Source organism: Setaria viridis, chromosome 5 (assembly GCF_005286985.2).
Source record: "Setaria viridis chromosome 5, Setaria_viridis_v4.0, whole genome shotgun sequence".
NCBI classification, from domain to species: Eukaryota; Viridiplantae; Streptophyta; class Magnoliopsida; order Poales; family Poaceae; genus Setaria; species Setaria viridis.
This window is the reverse complement of record NC_048267.2, coordinates 37431756-37451686: the sequence shown is the minus strand read 5'-3', so window position 1 is coordinate 37451686 and position 19931 is coordinate 37431756. Positions and strand designations below refer to the sequence as shown.

The window sequence follows — 19931 nt, the reverse complement described above, 5'->3', positions numbered from 1 at the left end:
GGAGCCGCGGCCACTGTAGCCTGTGCGGTCGTGGCTACAGTGTTCCGCCCGGGTACTTGTGGCAGGTCACATCGAGGGGCGCGGGCGTCTTTCTACGTGCCAGAGCCGCGGTGCATTTATGGCAAGATCGGTGGGGGGCCCACGAGATCCACGCCCTTGTTTGTCAGTCTACGCCCAAGGCGGACCCTTGTCTTATGGGCCCGGATGAGTCCGACCCCCTATGCCCAGGGTCGGGCGAGGTGGAGTTTTGCCAACGAGGGGTCGGGCGTGTCCGACCCCGGGGCCCTGGGTCGGGCGAGACGGAGTGGGATGCTCCCTGCCCATGCCGGGTCGGCGGTGGTCGTCATTACCGCAGGTGGGCCTGGGCCTTCATGACCGTTGTTTTAAGGGGCATAAGGAGGTCGTTAATATTTTCCCCGAACAGTAGCCCCCGAGCCTGTGGTGGAGCGAGGATGCTCCTCCAGAGGTTGCTTTCGTTGTTCATCGGGGATCTCTGCTCGCCCTGCAGGCTGCGGTTGATCACGGATAGGGAGTGCTGTTTGTTCGGCTTGGCCGGGGAGTTTGATCAGGCGAGGTGTCCTGTGGATGTCTTGGCGCGGGAGGATTCCTCATTGTTCCGTGGGGCACTCCCGCCTCGAGACCTCAAATCGTGACCACACGCGTGGTCATTGGTTGCGATGCTAGCCTTCGAGCCCCCACGCATTGCAGGAGACGATCAGGAGGCTAGATCAGCTTTTGATCGTTTTCCCTCAAGCGTCCGTTCGCTGAAACGGAGGGGGTGAGCCGTGCCACGCTATCCTCGCTGGACGAATCGTGGTGCTCGTTGAGCTGCAAACGGGTCGGTTCGAGTGGAGTCCCGGTCCCCGTTCGGGGGGGGGGGGGGGTCCGGCTCGGGCCAAGCTGGTGGCGTACTCCAGATTCCGGCTGACCAGTTAATATAGTTCTCGAGTCCGTTCGATCAGATTCGGGGGCTCGTTGCCTTTCTTCGGGGAAAAACCATGAACTTAGACGCCAGCTCGGACTCGAACGTGAGGTCGAGACGCCCTTGGCTTTCGCTCGCCTAAGTGGTGGCCATTAGCGGACCCGTCCCTTCTCACCCCTTGCTCGGGGGATGTCCTGGGGCGGTTTTCGAACCCTCTTGAGGGCCAGCCTTCGAACCCCTGGACCGTAATGGGGTGTAAGAGCGTTTTCAGCTCTGTATCCTTTTTTACCTAAAGTGGGCCCTGGTCCGCTTGCAGAGGAAGTTGTGCGTATGACCTCCGGGAGGCGCGGTGTTCCCTACGGTCAAAAAGACATCATGCGTACGGTTTCCGGAGAAAGGCGGAGGTGATGGGATGTACCTGACGTCGCAATAGATGCGGTTTGTTCGTATTTCGTTTGCCGCGCGCTCCTTATAAAGCGAAAGAGCTCTCTTCATCATCATCCTCATCACCATCGTCATCGTTTTCGTCCGTTGTCGTGCTTGAGCCCCTCCGCAGCCTTCGGGGTTCCGCCGCGGCCTTTTTCTTCTTCTGGCGATTGGAGGCGCCTTTGTCGGCATCCTCCTCCCGCTTTGCCTTGCCCTTGGAGCGATCGAATATCGCCCCGACGGCCTCCTCGCCCGAGGCAAAGTAAGCGGTGATGTCGAGGAGCTCCTTGGTGGTCCGTGGGCCTACACGTCCTAGTTCGTGGACCAGAGACCTACAGGAGGTCCCCGCCAAGAAGGCCCCGATGATGTCGGCATCGGCGACGTTGGAGAGCTCAGTGCGCTTCCTGGAGAAGCGCCGGATGTACTCTCGGAGAGTCTCTCCCGACCCCTGGCGGCAGCTCCGGAGGTCCCAGGAGTTCCCGGGGCGCATGTACGTGCCCTGGAAGTTCCCTACAAAGATTTCTTTCAGGTCATTCCAGTTACGGATCTGACCTGACGGAACATGTTCCAGCCAGGCTCGCATCGAGTCGGCCAAGAACAGCGGGAGGTTGCGAATGATGAACATGTCGTCATCCGCTCCGCCGGCTTGACAGGCAAGCCGGTAGTCGCTGAGCCAAAGCCAGGGGTTCGTCTCCCAGAGTATTTGGCCACGTTGGTGGGCTATCTGAAGCGCGCTGGGAACAGCGCGTTCAGGATGCGCGCGGAGAAGGCACTGGGCCCTGCTGGGTCGGGGCTTGGGCTCCGATCTTCTCCACCGTCGTGGCGACCACCACAGTGTACGTGGTAGCCGCGGTCGGCTCTGTCCTCCCTGCTCGCATAGGAGCACCTCCACGCATCCAAGGCGTCACGGATGTCACGGATGGGGCCGATGCGGCGGTGGACGGACGAAGCCCCACCGCCCGTGCGTGGTGTAGTCCGTCGAATGGGCGAGGCCCGGTTTCCCCCGTGGGAGGAAGGTTGGTGGACAGACCCTCCGCGCCTCTTGAGAGGCGCGGAGGGTGTGACTGTGCTGGTGCCGTGTCTGCGTCGCCGGGACACGGAGCTCTCTGCCTGCTGGACTGCTGCACACTCAAGCAGGTCGCGTACCTCTTGGTAGGCCTGTCGCTCCTCAGGCGTTGCCGGCTCGGGAAGTCGTCGGAGTAGGGCTACTGCTGCAGCGATGTTATGGCTGGCGCGGGCGAAGAGCTGAGGGCGATCTTCATCCGTGCAAATGCATCGCTGGACGTCACGCGCCCGTTGTCGTGCCCTGCCTTTGTTGCGGGGGCGCTCGACCTCCTGGTACAGCGCCGCGCGCGCCTCCGGTTGTCGTGGCCGCACCGGGACCCTGGCAAGGGCCCCAGTCGTAGCTGCGGCGCGCGGTGGAGGAGTGCGCTGCCTTCCCTCGGCGCCGTCATCTTTGGACCCCTCGGAGTGTACATCGGCCATGAAGCACTTGCGCGAGGGGTGGTGGCTCCCGTTGTCGGAGCTGGCGTCGGAGGCTGTGCTCGCCACGCCTAGGAGCTTGTTGCTCGTGGGTGGCACGGTCATGGCCCGTGCCAGGAGGCGACCGTGGGTCGCCGCGGCATTGCGCAGCCCGAAGGGCCACTCCTCCGAAGAGGGCCCCGTGGAGCGCCCCCGGCCGCTCACCACTATCCCGGCGGCGGAGCCAGGGACGACGGGGCGAGCAGGTAGGACAAGGAGAGGGATCAGCTCAATTCCCTCCCCCGTGGCGAGGAAATCCGAGCTCCCGAAGCGGACGAGGGAGCCGGGAGCAAAGCTGGCGTCGCGGCTGGCCATCTGAAGCCGGTGATGTACGCGCAAAGGTCCCCTACTTGGTGCGCCAACTGTCGTTGTCGAGATTAGCGGATCAAGACTACGGCAAGTAAATTTCTTTTATGCGCGTAAGGCTTCGGATGGTGACGTTAGAAGACACGGGGTTAGACTAGTTCGGGCAAGGAAAGCCCTACGTCCAGTATGAGGAGCAGCTCGTGTTACTCACGCGTGGTCTGTAGTAGGGGTTACAAACAGGCGAGAGAGGGAGCCGGTCCCAAGTCTCTTGGGTGTGCACTGATGCTCGTGAGGTGAGTGTGTGGGTTCTTTTGGCTTCAGAGTCCTCCTGTCTCGGGGCCCCTGATTCTCCTTTTATAGCGCAATGAGGGCTCAGGGTTAGAGGTGAGCCGGGTGTGTGGAGAAGTAAAAGAGATAAGCTAAGTAAAATATAGTACAAGGAGAAGGACCAAGTCCCCAGATCGCCGCCTCCTGCTCCGGCCTTCGGCTCCTATCAGCGTGGCCACCGGAGGATTGCGGCTGTCGTCGAATCCTATCGCCGATCCTCCGGGCGACCGTTGCCGCCAAGCATGATGATGATATCCAGTCGCCATAACTGTGCACGTTGGGGGAAGCGGTTGACCCCTGTAGTCCTGCTTACCGCCTTGTCTGTCGGTCTACGCCTAAGGCGGACCCTTGTCTTGTGGGCCCGGATGAGTTCGACCCCCTACACCCGGGGTCGGGCGAGGCGGAGTTTTGCCACCGAGGGTCGGGCGTGTCCTACCCCGGGGTCCTGGGTCGGGCGAGACGGAGTGGGATGCTCCCTGCCCATGCTAGGTCAGCGGTGGTCGTCATTACCGCAGGTGAGCTTGGGCCTTCATGACTGTTGTTTTAAGGGGTATAAGGAGGTCGTTAATATTTCCCCACAATAGTTTGGGTCTATGGAGAGATTATAATGGTATGAATCTAGTCAATCTTTTATAAAAATAATATTTTATATATCATGACACATCTCTCATCCCTTCTTAAAGAAGTGGAGAGCCAATCAAATATCATATAATTAAAGGCAGATTTTCATTTCACATCTCTTACTTGGGGGCTGGTTGGGAGGGCTTCTCCCAATGATTTCACCCGTCAAGCCAAAGCTAGTGAAGTAAAAAAAACTAACTTCACCCAATTCCTAGTTTATTTTAACCCTGACTAACAAAACGACTTCACGATATATAATATCTCGATTTTGCGGAAAACATGTGGAGCCGAAGCCAAAATAAAAGCCTTATATCCACTCTCTCATCGTAGGTTTCAAAGTTTGGGAAAAGAAGATTTATTTCCCATGTCCAAACACACTTCCTATCCCTAACCTAAAATCCAAACGAGAAAATAAATTTTAAGCTCAGTTTACTAGAACTCCTACTTTTGATCTATTGAAGTGATTTCTAAGAGAAGTGATTATTTGAATGAAAGAAATTCCCTGCTTGGTTGATTACCAGAACAAGTCATTCTGAGCTTCGCAGACCTTTAACCATTTTTATCTCACAAACTTTTAAAAATTTAGTCCAACATTCTTAAATTTCTACTAAGCTAATTTTTTGCCCTTTACCACTCGCACTTCATTTTCCCTCTCGTTTCTAACAATACAAGAAGCAGGGTGCCAGAAACTTCCTTTTCATACGCTTATTAGGCGCACAAAACAAATAGCGACCAAATGGTAGGAGCTGCTGTTTTTTTTTTCCTCTCCAGCAACCATGCTCCGCTCGTAAGGAGGACCAAGCAAGCCGGTCAAGACTCAAGAGGCAAACTGCAAACCGTTCTTGGAAAAAGCCGCATCCGCAGCCTTTATAGCGAAAACCCTTTTTAATTTTTTCCCCTACTGCTCTTCCTTCTCCCCTCCGCTTCCTCTTCTCTTCTCCTCTCCCCTAAACCCTAGCAAAATCCGCTTGGTCCAGAGCGATCGCCGCCGCGATCTGACGCTCCGTCGGTCCATCGGCGCCGGAGCCGCCGCGCTGCACCATGGTTGTACCGCGCGCCCCCGAGGTAAAAGCTCCAGACTCAGTTTGCCTTTGCCCACTGTAACGCGCAGATTACCGTGTCGGGGGCGTTTCGGTGGAAGGAATTCGCGACCTTTGATCGATTCGAGGTGCTGCGGTTGGGGGTTGCAGTTTTTTTTTCTTCTTTGTGTCCTGAACTGTCCGGCTGCTTCTTGTGCAGGACCAGGATGAGGAGATGCTGGTTCCGCATCAAGATGTTATCGAGGGCGCGCAGCAGGCCGTCGTCGAAGGTCCGCAGCAGGATGTCGTCGAGGGTCCGCAGCAGGATGTTGTGGAGGGTCCGCAGCCGATGGAAGGTGAGATTTTTTGGTTGGCCTTTCGGGGTTTTCTCAGGCATAGTTTGATGTAGGCTACATTATTGGATTTTTTTTGCTAATGCATTGTCTTTGCAGTGCCCTTTTCTTGTTTTCCACGGTGAGACATGATTAGGGACATAGCAGTATAGCACTGCTCTTTGATGGCTGTTGTTTTTTATACCTGTTGGCTGCCACTCTCAGAAGCTTTGCACTTGTATCTGTTTAATCATGATATTGAGATAGTTGTCAACTTGGTTGGAAGTAAACCCTATATATAGAAGGATTAATCATTTTGTAAAGTTTTTTTCATCATCTTTTGTGATGACTTCCAGTATTCGTGTCTATTGTGGAGTAGATATAACCTATATGTTTGGTGTTGTCGTGCTACTGTTTTTTAGATGAATGTAAATTATTGAACCACGAAATGTTCAAGAGAATATAAAAATTCTACATCACAAGATCACAATTCGTGCTCGTTTGTGATCTTCGCTGATTATTTTAAAATGGTGGATATGGAATTTCGGACTGAATATCGTGAAGTGTATGCTCAAATGCTACAGTTATTCTCACGTGTCTGAAACTAAGATGATAATTGATAGGGTCATTTAACTAGAGCCTCTGATGGAGATCAGACATTCTATGTAAGCCTTGCACGCATTCTGTTCATTATGCAACCTGTGGTAGTTAGTGTTTTACCTATGTTCACTAAGTGAACTTTCATGGGTTTGTTAGGTTAGTTCTGGTTGTCACTAGTGTCTACTGTTTGGTAAATAGGTCATGATGTCTTGACAGTGCAGAGTGACTATCAAAATGCTAGGTGTGTGCATAGTTGGTACAATGGTTGTAGTTTCTTTGACAATTGATACTGTGGGTGAAGTACAATGAAGCCTGAAGTATGGAAAGGCATATTACTTATTGTTTTCTACTCCATTATATCACTTATTTCTTTTGTTGTCTTGCAGAATCTGCATCAACTGTTGAGAACCAAACTGTGCCAGATCCCTGTACATCCAGATTTACATGGACCATTGAAAATTTCTTCAAACGCAATGTTAGAAAGCATTACTCTGATGATTTTGTCGTCGGAGGATACAAATGGTGAGCAAAATGCAGCTGCTCATCACTTCTAATTGTGCACTAGTCAGTTATAGAGTTTGTCTCAGTGCTTTATATTACCTCCTCGCAGGCGAGTGCTGGTTTTCCCCAAAGGAAATAACGTAGATAACCTTTCAATGTACCTGGATGTTGCTGATGCAAATTTTCTGCCTCCTGGATGGAGTAGGTATGCACAATTCAGCCTTGCTGTGGTAAACCAAATAGACAGCAAAATGTCGTTAAGAAAAGGTATTTCCTGTTACCTCTCACCCTCATTATACATCTGATGTAAAATGTATAGTACTTTCTTTGTTCCTAGCAATATTACTGCTTGCTTTTGGGTTTTTGGATGAGTGCAATTGTACATTCATCTAGTCAGCAACTCAGCATGAATTTGACTCTGATTATTTGTGAGGATAGGCACTTAACTTTTTTTTTATGTTTCCAATGTTTCTTTATTCTATGACATCTCTAGAGTAAATGATGGTCTTTTTCATCGGTAATTACACAAAAGTGTGCTATATGCTTCATTATCCCTTGGCATTTCTTAATATGGTTGATATATATTGCTCGGTTCTTCTCTGCTGTGAAGTAGGTAATTCTTACACTTTCTATGTTGGTTGGTAGAGCAAATTTCCCAAGAAAAGGATGGGTAGTAGTAACACATCAATGTTTTGTGCTATGGTTGTGTTATGCCCTGAGCCCCTGACATGCTTGATGTGTAATTCAACTGAAAATTGGGAAGCTGAATTATTCCAACTGCTAAACATAAGGGTGGGAGTGTTCAAGGCGGAATGAGAGCAAAGGAAGATAAAGGTCTGAATTAACACAATAAAAAGGAGAAAGAAATTGACCTGCTAAACAAAAATTTGCACAATGCAGAGTAACTAACATCTTTCCTTGCTTTCCTTTTCACTCTAGTTTGACTGAAAGAACATCGTTTTCATTTATTAGGAATCAAGTTGCAGTCTGTTCTGAAATTTAGTTCTTCGTTTTTATGCCATTAAATAGGTTTTAGGAAGCATGTAAATTTGCCATTGTTTGATGTGCTCTCTATTTTTCCCCACAGAAGCAACACATCAATTCAATGCCCGAGAAAGTGATTGGGGCTTCACATCTTTTATGCCTTTGATGGATCTATATGATTCAAGTAAAGGATATGTTGTGAATGATAAATGCATTATTGAAGCTGAGGTTGCTGTGCGTAAAATTGTTGATTTCTGGAACTATGACTCCAAAAAGATGACCGGTTATGTCGGCCTGAAGAATCAAGGAGCTACATGTTACATGAACTCTCTCCTTCAGACTTTGTATCACATTCCCTACTTTCGGAAGGTAGGAATATTTCTACTTTTGTCTATTATAGTTGATCCTTCAGTGTGGTGCTGATACTGAAATTAATGTTTTAGGCTGTATATCATATGCCTACTTCAGAGAATGATACACCTTCAGGGAGCATTCCGCTCGCTTTGCAAAGTCTTTTCTACAAACTTCAGCATAATGACAATAGTGTTGCTACAAAAGAGCTCACCAAATCCTTTGGATGGGATAGCTATGATTCATTCATGCAGCATGATGTTCAAGAATTGAATAGGGTTCTCTGTGAAAAGCTGGAGAACAAGATGAAGGTTTGTCATCTAACTTTGTTGAACCCCCCCCCCCCCCCCCCCCCCCCCCCCCCAACTCTTCCAAGGATCTGCAGCTGTTCTTCTCTCTCAGGGGACCACTGTGGAAGGAGCAATACAAAAGTTATTTGAGGGTCACCATATGAATTATATCGAGTGCATTAATGTTGACCACAAATCTACCAGGAAAGAGTCATTCTATGGTAGGTAGCCAGGGGAAATATGCTTTCTTTTTAGTGTTTTGGTTGACAAGAGTCAATAGAGTATTTTGTGTACCTTTTTTTTTCTTCACAGATCTTGCACTTGATGTCAAGGGGTGTTCTGATGTCTACGCATCATTTGATAAGTATGTTGCAGTGGAGAGGTTAGAAGGCGATAATAAGTATCAATCTGAGGAACATGGTCTGCAGGTGAGCGACTTGGCATTGATATCTACAACTTTCAAATTCCGTGTCAAAGTTTAGAAGACTTTCTATTTTCTTTTTAAATTTTGTCTGTGCAGCTGAATTAGATGATACAGGTATAGCATGGTAATCTAGGTTTAAATTACTGAACTTTATCTAATTGTTATTTGGGTCATTGTGGGGTGAGTGCTAATCTAGATGCAGTAGCGAACTGATGTAAAAGAGTTATACTGAAGATAATGGTTAGATTATTTCTGCTGTTTGAAAGGAGATTCCTATCTTTTTTTTTCAGGATGCCAAGAAAGGAATGCTTTTTGTTGACTTCCCTCCAGTCTTGCAACTTCAGTTAAAACGGTTCGAATACGATTTTGTGCGGGATACAATGGTCAAGGTCTGTGCTTGGCCTCTTATTTTTATCTTACCCTATCTGTGGATTTCCCTTTTCCATGTTTTGTACTTACATTGTGGTTCTTACAATCACATAGATAAGTTTTTGAACATGTTAGGATATGGTTAAATTAGAGCTGTCAATGCTATATTTTATATCGTAGGAGCCTTGAACTACCCTTGACCTTTCAGCTGTCATATTTCATGTTTGAGGCTTAGTTTTCATTGGCTTGAACTTTTGAAACATAAAAAGGTCAACAATGCAAATGCTACACACAGTTTTTTCTGGATGATTTGAGTAGGCAAAAGGTTCGTTGCATTAATTGTCACTGTAAAGATAATCTAATATAGTCCTCGGATGGAAATATTTATCATCTGAGGCACACATTCAAGATGCTTTTTTTTGTTTACTTATAGGTTATTTGCATTTTTGCTCGGTTTAATTCAATTTATTGCGTGATGTAGATAAACGACCGCTATGAGTTCCCACTTCAATTGGATCTTGATAGAGATGATGGAAAATATCTTTCTCCAGAAGCGGATAGAAGTGTGCGTAACCTATATACTCTTCACAGGTAATGGTTACCATGTTCTTTTGTCACTTGAAAATGATGAATACTATAAGTATGTTATAATTTACATGTTATATATATATTAATTATGCTCACCTTACTTTAGATAACTCTTTATATTTCCCGTTTGTAAACTGTAATAGTAGACAAACTCACATGTTGAAGGCATGCAAAAAATTTAAAATACCTGCCCGTGAGATTAACACTTTTGCAATTCTGTAGTTGCTGGCTAGATGCAGACTAGTGGTTTTTATTTTGTGAGCAGTTTGGATCCTTATAGTAATATTTATAGCCTCTCTTCGATGCAGTGTACTAGTTCATAGTGGTGGAGTTCATGGAGGACACTACTATGCCTTCATTCGCCCGACGTTGTCTGACCAATGGTACTGTTCAGTTTGATATTTGAGTCAAACTCTTCTTATTTCTCTACTTACCATAGATATTTCACTGATAGTACTAAATTGTGTTTTTGTTTTAATCTGATCTGATTAAGGTTAATTCAAGCAATAGCTGTACAATCAACATTGTATGATGTCCATACACATTCAATTTTAAGTGGACACAAACAAATCTTTTCAATACTCTTATGCAAATTATACTTCCTTTTTTAAGAATATTCTGCACTACATTGTACAATCTCTGCAGGGATATTTTACATTTGTAATTCATTTACTTTACAAATTGGAAATTTAGGTACAAGTTTGATGATGAACGGGTAACAAAAGAAGACACGAAGCGGGCTTTAGAGGAGCAATATGGTGGTGAAGAAGAGGTAATACATGCAAACACTAAAACTGCTTCAATTGGCCTTAAGTGCATGATGTTCTGCTGAGAATTCCTTTTTGCAGCTCCCCCATACCAACCCTGGGCTGAATACAACCCCCCTCAGATTTACTAAGCATTCAAATGCCTACATGCTTGTTTACATTCGAGAAAGTGACAAAGAGAAAATTATCTGTGATTTGGACGAGGAAGACATATCAGAACACCTTAAGGTAATACTTGTTTATTCAATTTCATTTATTTAATAAAGTCCATAGAGTTTGTTTTAATATTATTTAAATCTTCCCAGGTTAGGTTAAGAAAGGAACAGGAAGAAAAGGAATACAAGAAAAGGGAGAAAGCTGAGGCTCACATGTTCACTGCGTTGAAGGTTTAACTTGATTTTGTCCGTTTCAATGTCTGATGGGGGCTATTTCTCAGTTTTCACTAATTTAAACAATTACTTAGGTGGCCTGGGATTCTGATTTGAAAGAGCAAATTGGAAGACATGTGCACTTTGATCTCGTGGACTTTGACAAAGTTCATAGCTTCCGTGCACCTAAGAACATGTCAATCAACGAGGTCAAGGTAATTCGCTGGGCCTTATGGTTTGTTTTGATTATAGTTACTAATCTTGTATGTGTAGTTACTTCCTCCGAGTCGAATAATTCTGTGATGTACTTAACTATCGATTATCCTTCCTTTTACCTTTTACTATAATACTGAGTATTGGCTGCAACATTAGGAGTTCCCCTCTTGTTTCAAGTGTTCACAGTATTTACACTTAAATAATCAAATGTTAGTTTTTATATTCAAATTTACTCTTCAGCAGGGAACTGAAATCTTGCTTATCCATAAGTTACCAACATTTTTAAATAACTGAACATTAGTTTTATATTTGAATTTACTTGTGCCGATGGCTGTAGAGGGATCCTGGGGAGGTTTGCCAGCCAGCAGTGGTTGCGGCACTGAGCTGGGATGCCGAGGTACCTGCAGTGCCACCAGCCGCGGTGATGGGAAGCCACTGGTGGGCGGTGGGGGCTGGAAAGGGTGTCAGGTGCTGAGTGGTTAGTGGATGGTATAGCTCCGCAGGAGCTGAGTGTGTGGCGATGTGGGAGCTTGGTCGGAATTGAAGAATATGGTGCCAGGCGAGTAGGGGAGGAGAGAGGAGGCACGTGGGTGATGAAGGAGACCGCTGGCGGCAATGACAGCTGGCGGCAATGGCAGCGCAGTGGGTGGAGTCAGGGTGAGAGAAGAAACAAAGGAGAGTGGAGGTAGGGAGGCTAAGGCTAGAGAAGTTGAGTAGGGAGGCTGGGAGGGTGATGAGAGCCATTGGTTTTTTATCTGATGGCAAAAAAACACCAACATAAGTCACCTGATGAGGAGAAGGCTTTTATATTAGAGTTATAATAGTTTGTGACCAGAGGATTAGGGCATTAAGCATGAAGGGCGCGTTTGGATGAGTTCCTGCGACAGCCCTACCAAAATTTTGGTCGTTGACGACGTGCGAGGTTCGCACTTGGATACCGACCAATTTTTGGCATGCTTTGGCCTGCCTGCCCATCCATAGTTCATTTGAGCCCCGCGCCGGCCGATTCCTGGGCAGCCAAATCGGTTGCCAAGATTTGGCCGGCCGATGTCTTTGGCAGGGCAGACGGCGGCAGCAAACCAAACCTACCCGAAAACACAGTAATTTGATGACTCGACTGAGTATCAACTACCGTAATAATAATATAATTAACAAATTATTATGGATTGGCATTAGGCATGGAAACACAATGATTTGATGACTAGACTGATTGTTGACAGCTGTAATAATAATTAACAAATTATTATGAATCTTAAATCATATTTTATAATTCAATCATTCCAGGAGTTTCATGCTGAGCTTCTTAAGTATTCTTTCAGAAGGTGTGCAGTGGGACCTTTTTAATTTAAACACTAATATATCGATGAGTTGCTTAGGTTTGTCACATGAAAATAAAATTGGTAAGACTATGGCTGGCCAACTGGTGCAAGTGTAAACTAATTTATTGGTGTTGTTAGTATATACTCCCTCCGTTTCAAATTGTAGGTCGTTTTGGCTTTTCTAGATACATGATTTTTGCTATGTACCTAGATATAGGTTATGTCTAGATACATAGCAGAATCTATGTATATAGAAAAGCCAAAACGACCTACATTTTGAAATGGAGGGAGTAGCAAATAAGAAAAATATTTTTACTGAACTGCCAGCGGCGTAACCAGGTGGGTGTCCTGGTGTACCTTAGCACAGCTTGATTTTGCAAATGTCTATGGAGATAAGCTATTTATGACCTAAAATCTTGTACGGTCTATTACCCTGGACACCAGGGCACGCCCTATTGAAAATTTCTTGCTACGCCACCCTGGACTGCTGTTAGAACAATTGCATTTGTTTGAGATACACTTCGTAATTGTTAAGATCAGAATATTATCATATTTCTTATCTTTTGTATTGGCAAGAAAGCTTTTTTTTTAAATTTCATGATGCTCTCTTGGCAGATGGAGCTTTCAAAAGAATTTGGCATCCCGGTGGAATCCCAACGATTTTGGGTGTGGGCTAAGCGGAAGAACAGTACCTACAGGCCCAGTCGGCCGTTGACCCTTCAGGAGGAAAAAACTGCTGTAAGTGGAATGCCCATTCTCAATGTTGTGATGATGTTTGATGCTGTTAGAATAACATTCAAATTATTCTTTTAAAAGAACAAGTTGGGTAACTGCCTCTACAAGCTTTCATTTATTTTTATATCTGTCAATTTTGTCGATTTTCAACTAATGTATGTTTTTCTTTTGGGCAGATTGGGCTGCTTAAAGATGCAACTGTAACAAAATTTCAGACTTCTGAAGTAAGGCTATTCTTGGAGGTTCATTTTGGCCAGGTTAAATGATTAAATACCTTTTCGATTGCATTTGGTCCCTTAGTTTTTTTATTAATGCAATCATTCATCTATGTAACCTTGCTATGTCTTGGTTGTTCCGTTACCATTCTAAACATAGCTTATAAAACATACAGGAAAATCAACCGATTGCTCCTCCTGTGAAGACCAAAGAAGATATATTACTTTTCTTCAAGCTCTACGATCCTGAAAAGGAAGACCTAAGGTTATCTTTCTCTCTCTGCTTTCTTTATGTATTGTTCAACCAATCAAACTGATTAGGTTTGTTATCATTGTTATAATGAAACAGATATGTTGGAAAAATTTTTGTGAAAGCATCGGGGAAACCATTTGATATAGTAGAAAGGCTGAATCAGATCGCCGGATTTCCGTCTGATGAAGATATTGATCTCTATGAGGTTAGAAATGGTTTTGCTGGAGCATCAGACCTTATTTTCCTCAAATTTGGATGAGCTTTAGGAAGTATCTGTGCTCCCTACTTATTTTTCTTAAATCTCTTATTAGGAAATAATGTATGATCCAAGTGTGATGTGCGAACCAATTGAGAGTAATGTATCTTTCCATTCAAGCCAGGTTTGTACCCTTTTTTATATTGATGTTTTGTTCTTGTTGATATTATCTTTGCTTTACTTATGCTCTGTTCTGGCAGATTGAGAATGGTGATATAATATGCTACCAAAAACGCTGTTTGCCAGATAAAATGGATCAATATCGCTATCCTACTGTATCTTCTTTCTTCGAATATATTCATAATAAACAGGTAATTCACATGGCGCGAGGCTGAGCGGTATATGCGTATTATTTCATTCGATTTCCTTGAATTACTTCATGTCTCATACTTCCTGCATCCTGTTAACAATGTATGAGCCTTTCATGTGCCATCTATCAATAACATTGACAAGTGAAGGTTGTTCTGCATATTCTGCCCTTCTGTTTATCTTTTGCTCGTTGAAAACAAGTGCTCATTTCAACTAGGATGTGTGTTTTGGTGGTTGGTTAGACATCTTGCTTTGTTGGAATTGTGGGGCTTGCAAATTCGGAAACGCATCCTTCGGCATTGACCATATTATCTGTAGTTTTTTGAAAATAATATACAAGGAACCAACTTCATTGGTTAGGTCAACTGTCAGTACTGCATAATTGAGTTGAATGTCGCTGTAAATAGTTGCTGATTGATTGCATTATGGATAAAAGTTTCAGTTTGGTGTTAGTGTTATATGTTACAGATAGAATGATTGACGAGATAAATTTACTGGGCAAGTTTTAATGTTACCGAAAGGCAAGATTGCGACAGAAAATCTCTAGAAAAGAACTGAGGAAGAAAATAATACATGCAAATTGATTTTAAATTTATGTGCAACCAATTCCCTCTGATCCGAAAATTGTAAAAGGCTATATATAACAGAGGATATAATATATGTATAAGATTGTATATTTGTATGTTCATAGTTTTCATGTAGCCAGGTTTAGCTGTTTTGTATGTCAGAATGTATGTAAAATGTCAAGATTTCTTACAACGGAACATATTGCAAGATAGTTCCCTTGTCTTCAAAGTAGTTCTTCCATTCTAGATTGTAACAGCAATGCCAGTTTATAGATTGATAATTCTTTTTGGGCCACTGCTCTCGTTTCATCCACACGCGATACCTTTATTTGTTTCTCTTGCTTTTTTCCTAATTGAGTTAAATCGATTAGTTCCTGTTTTTGAAGCTCCGACCTAACTAGCACGTTGGTATGCTCATGTGTACCAAGACCATGCCCATATATTAGGCACTTTTTGTCCGTTTGAAAGGGATTTTTTTATGAATGCCACTGAAATACATTATTTGTAGTTTGAGAAATTTTATTGGAGGTCTGTTTGCATGCAGATCTAAGCTATTGTATTTTCTAACTGGTTTCTAATTTTTCGAGAAACAGAATGGGTCAAATTTGCTCCAAAATAATGTATTGCATCTTTGGCACAACAAAAATAGGGGGAGAACTTTGTTGACTGTGCACAGTTCAACGCTGACCTCTTGAGTGAGCTCAATTTGGTCGTAAAAATGAAATTACATTAATTAGTTTCTAGTCAGGCAACCTGACATAGTTGTGTAGGAGATAACTGTACTCTGGCTGTTAAATTCTGATTAAAACGTACCATCAATTTTCTTATCTGGGAGTGTTTGTTTGCCTGTGCAATGATTGATTTACTTTGTTAGTTTGAATGGTTAGTTGATTTATCTTTTTTTCTTCTGATAATTGGTTAATATTATTTGTAGATTGTTCGCTTCAGATTGCTGGAGAAGCCAAAAGAAGACTACTTCTCTCTGGAGCTGTACGTGTTATTATGTTTTGGTGAGCCTGCATCCATTTATTGACAGTATTGCACCAATAATAACATGTAATTTTTTCTGGTGAAGTTCAAAGCGTTCCACATATGATGATGTTGTTGAGAAGGTTGCTCATCAACTTGGTCTGGATGAACCTTCTAAAATTCGGCTTACTCAACACCATCCACTTTCTCACCAACCCAAACCTTACTACATCAAATACAGAGGTCTTGATTATCTTTCGGACATGCTACAGCATCACAATCAGGTTTGAACTCCTTTTTTCGAGTGTTAACTATATTCCTCTTCAGATTACACAAGCTTCGTTTGATTTAGCAGATGTGTGACATATTATATTATGAGACACTGGACATTCCGTTGCCTGAGCTGGAAGGTCTGAAAACACTGAAAGTTGCTTTTCAAAATGCGAAAAACTGTGAGGTTAGTTTCTACACATTCTTTGCAGGTTCATATATTTTGCTGACCATGTTCTAAGGCAGTGTTTTCTTGTCAGGCGTCATTTCACATTATGAGGTCACCAAAAAGTAATGCTCTTTTTGATTTGATCGAAGACTTAAAGTCAAAGGTGTGTTGGCTGCAACAATTGCTAAATTTCTTTGAATGTGGTATTGGCATAGCTATTTCATTTTGCATACTTTTGTTCCTTGTATTAGGTTGAACTTTCTTGTAATGATGCTGAATTTCGGTTTTTCAATGTCCACCTTCACAAGATATGCAAGGTACTGAATGGAAGATATCCTTCTCTATTTATTTATTTATTTATTTTTAGTATTGTTTTAGTGAATGAATGGTTTCAGCACCACTATCTGGGTAATTCATTTAATTTGGATGTCGTTTGAGTTAACTGTTCATACTTATTCTGGCTTGGATCAAACTGGGAATTTGTATGGTGGGATCCAGATATTGTACTATATAATTCTATTTCAGGACAGCAGCCATACCTCATCATATTAGTAGAATTTCAAATCCTTGTCTAGCCTCCTTTTGCTCAAGCCAATTGCTTATGAGTTATCTCAGGATCTAAACTGTAGATCTCGGTGGGAGGTTAGATAATTGTGCACTCTAGATGTGAGTATTGTAGCTCAGGAGGCGGTGCTTGAGGCTGATTAGATGTATCAAAGGTATCAGGGGGCTTGGATGAGATCAGAGTATGTTTAACTCGCATATTACTCCCTCCATCCTTTAACATATGACGTTGGCTAGCTAAAAAATGAACTAACCAACGTCATATATTAGCGGATGGAGGTAGTGTTTCTGAAGGCATTGCACAAGTTATGGAAAGATCCCACTAGATGTTTTTGAGGACTTACTGTCTGGGATAGGGAGGGAGGCTGGTGAGCAGATAAGATTAAATGTTATGTTCCTTTGAGTTTGAGGGGACGTAGCTGCGTAAACCTTTGTTTGTAGTTTGTCCATCACATACCTAGGAGGTACAAAAGCTAAGTAATCCTTTTTTTTCTGATCGGATAATTTTTTATCTTGTATTCCTGTTAGATAGTAAAATTTTACTGAAATGTTGCCTCCTAGGTGTGTCGACCAGGCAATTATCACGAAATGGAGGGAGTTAAATTCCATGTCCCTGCATTGCCCCCTTTTCCCACCACCATCTCTTGTGCATTATACCACTCTCTCAACTATAGATACTGGTGGGTATGCTGATAGGGAAAGGTGCACCTGCTATGTGGTGTCACAGAAGATGTAGATATCTTTTGCTGACAGATTGGGATGTGGGGCTTGAGGCCCTATTAATGGTGCCAAATATTTGGTGCATCTGAGGTTGAGGGGCATGCATGTGGGTGAACTAGAATGGGATTTGGGAGTTTCCTTTCGTTTGATTTGGAAGAACGTGATGCATTATGGCTGTACAACTTTTAAATTTTACCCTTGGCTTTATTTATAGAAAGTTGCCTTTTTTCCTTTGATATTTGATCAAGATGATGTTCATATTTACCATGTCGATCTCTTATATTGATCAATTGACGGCCTTGTATAATTTTAGGTTTATCAACCAGGAGATAAGATAGATTCAGTTAGTGACCAATCTGGACCCCTTCGTATTGAAGAGGTATGCACCACTATGCTAGCGTGGTTTTCCACTGGACTTTTGATGGGGTCATTTTCCATAAACTATTTTTACAGTTACAGTGTTTCTGAAAGTAAATTTGACCCCCCTCACACTTTTTTCTTATTTGTTTTACCAGGTTCCTGAGGAAGAGAAAAATGCTGGGCCTAATGACCGTTTGGTTCATGTCTATCACTTCTTCAAAGATATTCATGTATGTATCTTTAAGCATTTTGAGATTCAAGGATCCTTGTAGTAATTTGATCCTTTCAAGCTCATTTGAAAGAAGTTAGGAGCACATTTTTCTTAAAATACTTGTTATAAATGGGTCATATCAATGGAGAATATTAGAAATTGGTGAGGATTGGCAGTTCATTTTTGCTAATAACAAACTTACGCTGGTGAAGAGTGCTCACAAAATGGAGTGTTACCTTCACCAAAGTTGGTGATTGAAATGCCTAATGAACATAGGTCGTCATAGAGATGCATACTCATGTTAGTATCACACACGTCATCCTACAAACTGATTAATATTCACCAGGTGCATTTTGGGCAGATTGAAATTTTAAATAGTTATAAAATTGGTGAGTTACCAGATCACACAATTTTACTGCTGCAGTCAAAATTACTGGGGACTAACTGTTAGCTTTGTGAAACACTATGTAAGGTTCTGGCTACCTGCAGGTATCTGACCTGCCAAAACCTTTTCATTTGGGGTTGTGATTCAATTATGAAATGTCTTCTGTACCTAGTTCCCCCCCTTAGGAAATCCTCTTTCTCTGATGTTTTACAGTGCTACTTTTGTGCTTGCTTACACTTTTTGAGAAGGCATCATGATTCAACAGTTGTTACTTTCATTGACTTAACCGCTTTATCCCTTCAGCATATTCAATATTTTGGAGAACCTTTCTTCTTTTTAATTCGTGATGGTGAGGCTTTGTCGGATATCAAAGTACGGATTCAGAAGAGACTTCAAGTTCCTGATGAGCAGTTTCTAAAGGTACTCGTTTCAACCTTGTTATATGATCGACCTCTGAATTATATCATGTATGTTTTTTGTCATTTAAGCACCTTTGGACCATCTATTCTATCAACTGCTATTTACTGTTTATTTTAAGTCATTCCTTTCCCCCCCCCCCCCTACTTTCTGCAGTCTTTTTACGTGGATAGCGTTGCTGCATTCACATGGTTCACTTTCTGATTTTAATCGTCTCATCTAAATTTAATTTGAACGGGCATCTTGGTTTGGCTCAATTAATATTTGCTGTGGTGTAGTGTAACATTGATGTTTCATTTCTTTTTTTTTACTTGGGTTTTCTCTTATATTGGATAATATATATGATGCTACATCTCTTTCATCAGTGGAAATTTGCTTATGTTACATACGGTCGGCCAGAATACCTCCAAGATTCAGATATTGTATTGAGCCGATTCCAGGTTAGTTAAATTTTCCTTTTGGGGGACAGAATCCTTTTTGCAAGGCTTTCATCAAAATATAAAGACTTATACAGTCTTTTTCCTTCTATGTTTTTAGAAACAGAAACCTATTTATGGGGCGTGGGAACATATTCTTGGATTGGAGCATACAGCTACTACCCCAAAAAGGTCCTTCTTAGCCAGTCAGGTATTACACTGAAGAATGCTAACATTAAGGCTCACTGTTAAATATTGTTGGGCATATTCTGATAGTGGATTGAAGCAATTGCAGAACCGTCATTCTTTTGAGAAGCCAGTGAAGATTTACAACTAAAAGTGGCAATATGTTGTTGTGCGAGGAATTGTGAGTGCCTCCTTGTTTCAATTGTGAAAATGAGTGGTTAGAATTATCTTTAGTTGAACTGGATGTTCTGAAGTATGTCTCACTACATGTTTTGGTGTGCTGCTTTGCAAACACAGGAGAACTGGATATGAGGGCGCTGTCTTGTTCCAAAAGCAATCTCATTATGTTTTTGGTCATGTACAGGGTGGAAGGCTTTGCATAGAGTAGATCCGTGGCAGTTTATCTAAAGAATTTTCATTTGGTGGATGTACAGGGTTCTATAGCAACCTTTCCTTGTAGAAAGTTTCTGGAAGCTGTAAATCGGGGTCCGACCACCGTGTTCTTTTGCGTTCCCCAGCACTGTTCTGTGGGAAGTTGTTAACATTAGCCTCGGAGAACCTGTTACAGGTCTAAATACAATTGATTCAGTGTTCTGTTGTTTTTATCGTTTCTTAAGGCTGTGACCTTTTTTATCCGTTTGGTGGTACCTAGCGGTAGAATTGATCAAGTTTACAGTTG

General features: G+C 43.2%; 1 protein-coding gene across 1 annotated transcript; it reads left to right on the top strand.

Moving 5' to 3' along the window:
- The first annotated feature begins 4920 nt into the window (after positions 1-4920).
- LOC117858810 (ubiquitin C-terminal hydrolase 12) lies at positions 4921-19857 on the top strand. The gene is made up of 33 exons (XM_034741943.2): positions 4921-5188; positions 5363-5498; positions 6461-6596; positions 6685-6842; positions 7663-7928; positions 8003-8221; positions 8313-8421; positions 8513-8628; positions 8915-9013; positions 9475-9584; positions 9890-9964; positions 10275-10353; positions 10430-10576; positions 10654-10734; positions 10812-10931; positions 12867-12989; positions 13163-13243; positions 13378-13466; positions 13551-13659; positions 13766-13834; positions 13911-14021; positions 15520-15575; positions 15661-15838; positions 15910-16011; positions 16085-16156; positions 16245-16310; positions 17591-17656; positions 17793-17867; positions 18537-18653; positions 19016-19090; positions 19188-19277; positions 19362-19433; positions 19550-19857. Exons 1-32 carry the CDS (start codon positions 5165-5167, stop codon positions 19401-19403), a joined length of 3396 nt encoding a protein of 1131 aa, XP_034597834.1. The 5' UTR covers positions 4921-5164; the 3' UTR covers positions 19404-19433; positions 19550-19857.
- Positions 19858-19931: the final 74 nt, after the last annotated feature.